This window comes from Pyrgilauda ruficollis, unplaced genomic scaffold (genome assembly GCF_017590135.1).
Source record: "Pyrgilauda ruficollis isolate IOZ18807 unplaced genomic scaffold, ASM1759013v1 scaffold95, whole genome shotgun sequence".
Taxonomy (NCBI): domain Eukaryota; kingdom Metazoa; phylum Chordata; class Aves; order Passeriformes; family Passeridae; genus Pyrgilauda; species Pyrgilauda ruficollis.
Window position 1 is genome coordinate 1,739,960 of NW_024531599.1, and position 8,045 is coordinate 1,748,004.

Here is an 8,045-nt window from a genome sequence, read left to right on the forward strand (position 1 = left end):
ATGGGGGGGTGGGGGGGGTCTCCGGGGCTGACCCGACCCCCCCCGGCACCCCCAGCTCCCGTACCTCATCGACGGCTCCACCAAGCTGACGCAGAGCAACGCCATCCTGCGCTACATCGCCCGCAAGCACAACATGTGTGAGTGGGGGTCCCCGCGCCCGGGGGGGGGGTCCCCGGGGTTTGCGGGGGCTGGGCTGACCCCTCCCCACCCCGCAGGTGGTGAGACGGAGGAGGAGAAGCAGCGCGTGGACGTGCTGGAAAACCAGCTGATGGATTTGAGGATGAATTTCGCCCGGCTCTGCTACAGCCCTGACTTTGTGAGTGCCCCCGGGGGGGTCATGGGGGACGGGTCCCCCCCAGCCCCGGGGCTGTCCCCACACGTGGGACACGGGGGCCGAGCCAGCACCGGCACTGGGGCACATTCCTGGCCTGGCTGCACTCGGGGGTGATGCCCCTGGGTTCTGGGGGGCTGGGGGGGAGCAGCCCCCCGAACTGTGCCCCCCCCGCCCCGTGCAGGAGAAGCTGAAGCCGGCGTTCCTGGAGCAGCTGCCCAAGAAGCTGCAGGAGCTGTCGCGATTCCTGGGCTCCCGGCCCTGGTTTGCGGGGCAGAAGGTAGGTGGGGGATGCGGGGGGGTTTTGGGGAGTCCCTGTGGGTCTGACCCCCCTGGCCCTCCCCAGCTCACCTTCGTGGACTTCCTGGCCTACGACGTGCTGGACCAGCAGCGCATGTTCGTGCCCGAGTGTCCCGAGCTGAAGGGAAACCTGGCCCAGTTCCTGCAGCGCTTCGAGGTGAGCGGGGCCGGGACAGCCCGGGGACAGCCCGGGGACAGCCCAGGGCCAGCCCGGGGCCACCGCGCTGTCCCGGCCCCATCTCCATCCCTGACACCCCGATGTCCCCTTCCCCCACCCCGCTGTGCCCGTCACCATCCCTGTCACCTCAGTGCTGTGCCCTTGTCCCATCCCAAGCCTCATCCTTCAATCCCCGGTGTTTCTGTCTCCATCCCATTCGTGTGACCCCAGCCCTGACCCTCGGTGTCCCAATCCCTGTCCCTAATACCTCGGTGTCACCATCCCTGATATCCCAATGTTCCCACTCATTCCTGACACTCCAATGTCCCTGTCCTAATTCCTGACACCCTAGGGTCCATCTGTGTCCCCATCCCAGTGATCCCATCCCTGCCCCAGACACCCCGATGTCCCTGTCCCCATCCCAGACACCCCAGTGTCCCCATCCCTGTCCCAGACACCCCGGTGTCCACCCCCGACCCTGTGGTGTCCCAATCCCTGCCCCAGACACCCCGATGTCCCTGTCCCCATCCCAGACACCCCAGTGGCCCCATCCCTGTCCCAGACACCCCAGTGCCCCCCCCCCCGACCCTGGTGTCTCCACTGTCCCCACGTGTCCCTGTCCCCCCAGGCCCTGGACAAGATCTCTGCCTACATGCGCTCGGGGCGCTTCATGAAAACTCCGATTTTCTGGCGCACGGCCAAGTGGTGCAACACCAAGGAGTGAGGGGCTGACCCCCCCCCGGGCCCCCCAGGTCGCCCTAGAACTCCCCAATAAATCATGAGGGGCTCCCCCTTGTCTGTGCTGTGTGGGGTGCACTGAGCTGCCGAGGGGCTGCGCCGGGAGCTGAGGGAACCCCTCATTTGTGGGGTAACCCCTGGGGGATGTTGGACCCTCCTGAGTCCTGGGGTGGGGGGAGCCAGCCCCCTGCATCCCCAGGGTAAGGGGGACTCCCGTGAGGCTGCGGGGAGCAAGGTGGGGTCCCTATCCCTCCAGGATAGTGAGAGCCCCCTGCAGCTGAGGGGATTCAAAGGGGGGACCCCGATAAAGCTTGAGGGGGGTCACAGAGGGACCCATGGCCCCCAGCGTAAGGGGGTTCCCATGGAGTTTGGGGGGTTGCAAGTTTCCCCAAGGAAAACAGGGAAGCCATGGAATTTAGGGGGCTGCAGAGCCCCAGAACAAGGGGACCCATGGGGTCTGTGGGGTGGCAGTGCCCCCAGAACAAAGTGGTTCCATGGGGTTGGTGGGGTGTGTCACAGAACCCCCCCGAGACGGGGGACCCCATGGAATTTAGGGGGGTCACAAAGCCACGGGGATGGGGAGGGTCACAGAACGCCCTGTTAACGGGGACCCCCATAGAACTTGGGGTGGCCGCAGAGCCCCCAGGATAAGGGGGACCCCATGGGTTTCGGGGTGGTCACAGAACCCTCCAGACAAGGTTGTTCCCATGGGATAGGAGGGACGCAGATCTGCCGGAACTCGGGGAACCCCACGGGGTTTGGGGGGTTGCGGAGCCCCCGGGATAAGGGGGTTCCGTGCGGGCGGGGGGGGGAGCCACAGAACCCTCTGCTAAGGGGGACCCCACGGAGCTTGGGGGGGCCACAGAGCCCCGGGATAAGGGGAAGACCGGGGATATGAGGGACCCCCGGGATAAGGGGAACCCCGGGATGAGGGGACCCCCGAGATAAGGGGACCCCCGAGATAAGGGGAACCCCGGGATGAGGGGGTCACCCGGGGAACCCGGTCCCATTAAGCCCCGCCCCTCCCCAGCCCCTCCCCCATCAGGGCGTGACGGTGGGGGCGGGGCAGCGATCGCGCGGCCATGGCGGTGTTGGGGTACTGGGACATCCGCGGGGTGAGTGGGGACCCGCCACCCCCTAGGGACACCCCCGCGCGGGGGGGGAGGGGACTGCGGGGACCCCAGAGCTGCGGGGTTCGCTTTTGGTTTGGGGGGGCTGTGGGGACCCCTCGGAGCTGTTAGGGGGCAGCGAGGGGTCCTCGAGGGTCCCGTTTGTCTTGCGGGGGGCTGCGAGAGGTCCCTTTGGGCTTGTGGGGTGTCTTCGGGGGTCTCCCCTGGCTTCTGAGGGTTTGTGGGGAGTCTTCAGGGGTCTCCTGTGTCTTTTGGGCAGGTTGTGGGGGTCCCTCTGGTGTTCTGGGGGAGGCGGCTCTGGCCCCTCCTCCTCCGCCCCCGCTCCTCATTAGCACATTCCTAAGGAGCTCTAATGAGGCCCCCTCATTAGTCTCAGGGGGGACTGCAGGGGGTCACCCTTGGGGGGCTGCAGTGGGTCCGTGGGGGTCCCTCTGGTGTTTTGAGGGGTCTTGGGCTGTCCCCCTAACCTTGGGAGGAGCTGTGGGAGCCCCTCTGGTCTTTGGGGGGTCTGCAGGGCCCCTCAGGTCTTTTGGGGAAACTGTGGGAGGTCTCCTTGATCTTTGGGGATGCTCTGGGATGAACTGTGGGGTCGGTCTGGGGTGAACTGTGGGGTCGGTCTGGGGTGAATTGTGGGGTCCTGCTGCAGTTGTGGTGGGAGGATGTTGATTTTGGGGGGTTCTCCTGTGCAGGGGGTGCTGACTGGGGGCACTGGAAAGGGGTGCAGTTTGCCCTCCCCAGTGCCTCAGTTTCCCCGTGTGTGAGCCAGTTGCAGGCTCACGTTTGGGGGGTGTTTTTGGGGTGTCTGACCGATCCCACTCCCCAGCTGGCCCACGCCATCCGCCTGCTCCTGGAGTACACGGAGACGCCCTATGAGGACAAGCTGTACAGCTGTGGGGAAGGTGAGGGGGGTCAGGGGGTCCCCACACCATCCTCAACCTCTTTTGGGGTTTTTGGGGCGGATACAACATCACCCAAACCCCTTCCCTTGCAGCTCCCGACTACGATAAGAGCCAATGGATCAACGAGAAGGAGAAGCTGGGCCTTGACTTCCCCAACGTAGGTGTCTGGAGCTGGGGGGCTGGGACTGGGGGGGTCTCGCTGTCCCGGTGTCCCCATGTCCCTCTGTCCCCTCCAGCTGCCGTACTTCATCGATGGCACCACCAAACTGACCCAGAGCAACGCCATCCTGCGCTACATCGCCCGCAAGCACAGCATGTGTCAGTGCGGCTGACAGGGGCTGCAGGGGGCTGGAATTGGGATTGGAGTGGGGCTGGAGTGGGGGCTGCAGGGGGATTGGAGGGGTGGCTGGAAGTGGGCTTGGATTGGGATTGGAGGGGTGCTGGAGTGGGGGCTGGAGTGGGCTTGGAGCGGGGCTGAAGAGAAATTGGAGTGGGATTGGAGTAAATTTGGAGTGGGATTGGAGTTGGGATTGGAATTAGTTAGTGTTTGGTTGGGTTGGAGTTGGATTAAAGTTGGGGTTGGAGTAGGGTTGGAATTGGGTTGAGGTTGGAGTAGGGTTTGTCTTAGGGTTGGGTTGGGAGCTGGAATTGGAGTAAGGCTGGGGATGGGATTGGAGTAGGGTTGGAATTGAATTGGGGTTTCGTTGGGCTTGGTTTGGGGTTGGAGTTGGATTGGGGCACAGGTTGGAGTGGGGGTGAGCATGGGGCTGGAGTTAAAGTGAAAGGGACCCACAGGCAGCAGCAGGGCTGGGGTCAGGGAGGGCTTGGGGCAGCAGGGCTGGGGTCAGGGAGGGCTTGGACCCCAGTGCTGACCCCCCTGTGCAGGTGGTGAGACAGAGGAGGAGACCCTGCGTGTGGACATGCTGGAGAACCAGATCATGGACTTCCGCATGAGCCTTGTCATGGTCTGCTACAACCCTGACTTTGTGAGTGTCCTGCAGGCTGGGGGACACTGTGCCAGCATTGGGGACCCCATATTGGGAGGGTGCTCCCCAGGGTGGCAGGCTGGGGCTGCCCATCCTCACCCCTTCCTCCCTCCTCAGGAGAAGCTCAAGCCGGGCTACCTGGAGCAGCTCCCGGGGAAGCTGAAGCTCTTCTCCAACTTCTTGGGGGACAGAAAGTGGTTTGCAGGAGAGAAGGTACTGCCAGGACTCCCGAGGGGGCTGAGGGGCTGGGGAGGGGGTTTGTCCTCACTGTGTCCCCCGATGTCCCCAGCTGACCTTCGTGGACTTCCTCATGTTCGACGTGCTGGATCAGAACCGCATCTTTGAGCCCAAGTGCCTGGAGCCCTTCAAGAACCTCAAGGACTTCATGGAGCGCTTTGGGGTGAGCAGGGGCACCCCGAGGCCACCCCTGGGTGGGGGCTGCCACGGTGGGGGCAGCCCTGACACCCCGTGTGTGTCCCCAGGCTCTGGAGAAGGTGGCTGCCTACTTGAAGTCCAGCCGCTTCCAGAAGATGCCCATCAACAACAAGATGGCCAAGTGGGGCAACAAGAAGTTGTAGGAGCTCAGCACGAGGCTCAGAGGGTGGGGGGAGTCCTACCCCAGACCTTCCAGCACCCTCCATCCTTGGGGGGGGACAGCACCACTGGCATGACGCCCCCCAAGACAATAAAATCATTTTTAGATGTGGCACCCTGAGCTCCCCACAAGCCTTGTGGTGTTGGGGGGCACTGAGGTGGCCCCGTGGTTGGGGGTTGGTGGCTGTGGGGTGAGGCGGGGGTCCCTGCCCCATGGGGCCCAGTCCCGGCGTGGCTGGCTTGGTCTGGGGCCCGAGCTCAGCCCGGAGCTGTTCCCAGGGCTCTCCCTCTTGCCCTGGGAAAGGGAAAGGAGCCCGGAGCCTCGAGCCTCGCTTCTTCCCGCCCCCGCTCCTCATTAGCACATGCCTAATGAGCTCTAATGAGGCAGCCCTGACAAAGGCCTGGGGAGGGAGCTTTGGTGCCCTGCCACCCACCCCGGGTGCGGAGCGGGGTGGGCTGGGGACAGCCCTGTCCCCTGCGGCCCCTCGCTGCCATCAGCCCGCAAAGATGGGGCCAGGAACGTGCCTTGGGTGCTGCGGGGGGGGGGGGGTAAATGCTGCGTCCCCCTCCCTGCCCTGTCCCTATTCCCCCATTCCCCTTGTCCCTCTCCCTGCCCCTGGGGTGCCCTCCAGACTCTGCACACCCCACTGCTGTCACTTTTATTTTCCACATCAATCGCTTTACATTTTGGGGGTGCAAAGTCCCTTCACAGCGCCTGAGCCCGCCGAGGGGGGTGCCTGCCCCCCTCCTTCCTTTGGCGGGGGCGTTCTCTAATTTCAAGGAGTGATTCTGTGTCTTTGGGGGCCAGGTGGGATGCGGGGGGTGGGTTCGCCCCCAGGTCCAGCCGTTCCCAGGGTGCTCTATCCGGGGCGGGGACATGATGGGGACATCGGCGTGGCTTCCGTGGCTCAGTCCCTGGGACCGATCTGCAGAGAAGGGGATGGGAGGAGTGGGGGGGAGAGGAGCGGGCGTGGGGATGAGGGTCCCTCCCCCCCATGGCCGGCGGGAGTCCCTCACCCACAGGGAGAGGAGCGGGTGGGGGCCGGGGTCCCACACCCCCAGGGACAGCCGGGGCCGGGGTCCCAAACCCCCTGGGACAGCCGGGGCCGGAGGCGGGGCGGGAGTGGAGGTCTCTCACCGCAAGGCCAGCCCCGGGGGTGGGGAGGGGGCGTGGGGCCGAGGGTCCCGAGCTGGGGTGGGGGTACGGGGGTGGGAGTGCCTCACCCCCAGGGATGTCCTGATGGGGGACAGCTTGAAGAGGACCCTGCGCCACTCCTCGGGACAGACACCTCGCAGCTCGGCCGGGCTCATCTGCAGCAGCTCATGGCCCCGCAGCACGCCCAGGGTCCGCACCGTGCTGCGGGGGCGGGCACGGTGAGTCGGGCTCCCTCCAGCCCCAAAGGGACCCGGGCGGGCTCTGGGGGGGAGTGGGCTCAAGGGACCACCTACATCCGCGAGAAGCCCTTGTCCATCAGCCAGGCCGTCACCTCTGCCGGCGAGGAGCTGGGGTGCAGGCTGGGGGGACTGTCCTGGAGCCGGGGACAAAAGGAGGGGACATCGCGGTCACCCCGTCCTGGTGGCGGGCGCGGGGAAGGGAGGGGTGAGGGGTCTCCCACCTGTCTGGCGCTGTGCCCCAGCTCCGGGAGGGGCTCCAGGATGTTGCCAGGGACGTGTCCCCTGTCCCCCCGCTCGTCCTGCACCAGCCACCACTTCCTCTGCTGGTCCAGGACCTGGGGAGGTGACAAGGGGGGCAGCGTGGAGGGCAGGGCCCCGGGGTCCCGACTGCGTCCTCCCCACGGGCCCCGCTCCCACCTGCAGCGTGTCCCCCTTCCTGACGCTCAGCTCCTGCGAGTTCCTGGCCTGGAAGTCGTACAGGGCTCGGACCAGCCCCCGGGCAGGGAGCGGGGACCTGGGAGTGGGCAGCGGGGGGATCAGTGCCCGCTCGGGGGCACTGCCCCGACCCTCCGCATGTGCAGGGACAGGGGGACACTTACTCTTGGCCGGGATGGTCCCTCCAGCCGGTGGCCGGTGCCTGTGCGGGGGGCAGGGACGGGGAACGGCATCGCGGGTGAGCTGGGGAAACTGAGGCAGGCGGCGCGGTGTCCTGAAAGCCCCCGCGGCGCTCCTGCTCCATCACGGGGGGCAGCCACCCGTCCGAAAAAACCGGGATGTACGCGGGTACCAGGGCGCCGTTGGGGTACTCGGCCCTACAACATCGGGGCGGGGCACGGCGGTGGGCGCTGGGACCCCCCTCAAATCCAGAGCCCCTTTCTCGGTGTCGGGGGGCTGGAGCCCACCTGGACTTGTTCCAGGCGGTGCCGAGGCTCTTCCAGACGCCGTAGTCATCATCGCCCAGGTTCTCCTCGAGGAAGTCCAGCGCCTCGGGCAGCAGCAGCGGGCTCTGCACGGCCGCGGCCAGCCCGGGGCTGGGGCAGTGGTCAAGGACCTGCAGGGACGGGCATGGAGCAGCACCCCCAAACACCCCCCAGGATGGGGCGGTGAGGGGTGATCCCCCCCGTGTCACACATTCCGGGGGGTGGGACCCGCTCGGAGGGCACTCACGAAGGACAGAGCTGAGAAGATGAGGCGCAGCAGCTCGGAGGGAGCGGGGTCCGTCACGTACCGGTGGCTCCGACCCTGGCGGGGAGGGGGGAAAGGTGTCCCAGGGAGCCCCACGGGGCCCCCCAGCACACCCACACCTCTCATCCCTACACAGACCCTTGTCCCTATATGGCCCCTCCACCCCACAGAGCCCCTCAGCTCACCCACACCTCCCTTGCCCCGTGCAGCCCCTCCAGCCCACACAGCTCCCCACTCCTAACCCCACGGCCCCCCATCCCCACACAGCCCCACTCCCCACATTCCCATGCAATCCCCCATCCTCACACCCCCCCGATTCCCACAGGCCCC

The 8,045-nt window shown here is 66.2% G+C and overlaps 3 protein-coding genes across 3 annotated transcripts in view; 2 read left to right on the plus strand and 1 right to left on the minus strand.

Annotated features, from left to right (window-relative positions):
- Positions 1 to 31: 31 nt before the first annotated feature.
- LOC121365423 (glutathione S-transferase 2-like) lies at positions 32 to 1,584 on the plus strand (the record flags this gene model as incomplete). The annotated part of the gene is made up of 5 exons (XM_041489595.1): positions 32 to 137; positions 216 to 316; positions 516 to 611; positions 678 to 788; positions 1,417 to 1,584. Coding segments are annotated over 5 exons (510 nt in total), but the record flags the coding sequence as incomplete, so codon positions are not given.
- A 938-nt stretch (positions 1,585 to 2,522) lies between these two features.
- On the plus strand, positions 2,523 to 5,250 carry LOC121365457 (glutathione S-transferase Mu 3-like). The gene is made up of 8 exons (XM_041489649.1): positions 2,523 to 2,641; positions 3,480 to 3,555; positions 3,648 to 3,712; positions 3,792 to 3,873; positions 4,441 to 4,541; positions 4,659 to 4,754; positions 4,831 to 4,941; positions 5,024 to 5,250. The coding sequence occupies exons 1-8, from the start codon at positions 2,609 to 2,611 to the stop codon at positions 5,117 to 5,119; spliced, it is 660 nt and encodes a 219-aa protein (XP_041345583.1). The 5' UTR covers positions 2,523 to 2,608; the 3' UTR covers positions 5,120 to 5,250.
- Positions 5,251 to 5,962: 712 nt separating this feature from the next.
- The window catches only part of EPS8L3 (EPS8 like 3), a 3,976-nt gene continuing 1,893 nt past the window's right edge, over positions 5,963 to 8,045 (minus strand). Inside the window, exons 8-15 of the mRNA XM_041489596.1 lie at positions 7,698 to 7,772; positions 7,433 to 7,581; positions 7,130 to 7,342; positions 6,948 to 7,044; positions 6,752 to 6,865; positions 6,585 to 6,664; positions 6,360 to 6,492; positions 5,963 to 6,061 (exon numbers count right to left, since the gene is read on the minus strand). Coding sequence (XP_041345530.1) covers positions 6,044 to 6,061; positions 6,360 to 6,492; positions 6,585 to 6,664; positions 6,752 to 6,865; positions 6,948 to 7,044; positions 7,130 to 7,342; positions 7,433 to 7,581; positions 7,698 to 7,772 — 879 coding nt within the window. The 3' untranslated portion in view covers positions 5,963 to 6,043. The remainder of the gene's footprint in view (positions 6,062 to 6,359; positions 6,493 to 6,584; positions 6,665 to 6,751; positions 6,866 to 6,947; positions 7,045 to 7,129; positions 7,343 to 7,432; positions 7,582 to 7,697; positions 7,773 to 8,045) is intronic.

Coding starts and splice junctions, on each gene's coding strand:
- LOC121365457 (XM_041489649.1), top strand. CDS start 2,609: ATGGCGGTGTTGGGGTACTGGGACATCCGCGGG. Junction 3,713..3,791: donor TGGGCCTTGACTTCCCCAAC/GTAGGTGTCTGG, acceptor TGTCCCCTCCAG/CTGCCGTACTTCATCGATGG. Junction 4,755..4,830: donor AGTGGTTTGCAGGAGAGAAG/GTACTGCCAGGA, acceptor CGATGTCCCCAG/CTGACCTTCGTGGACTTCCT.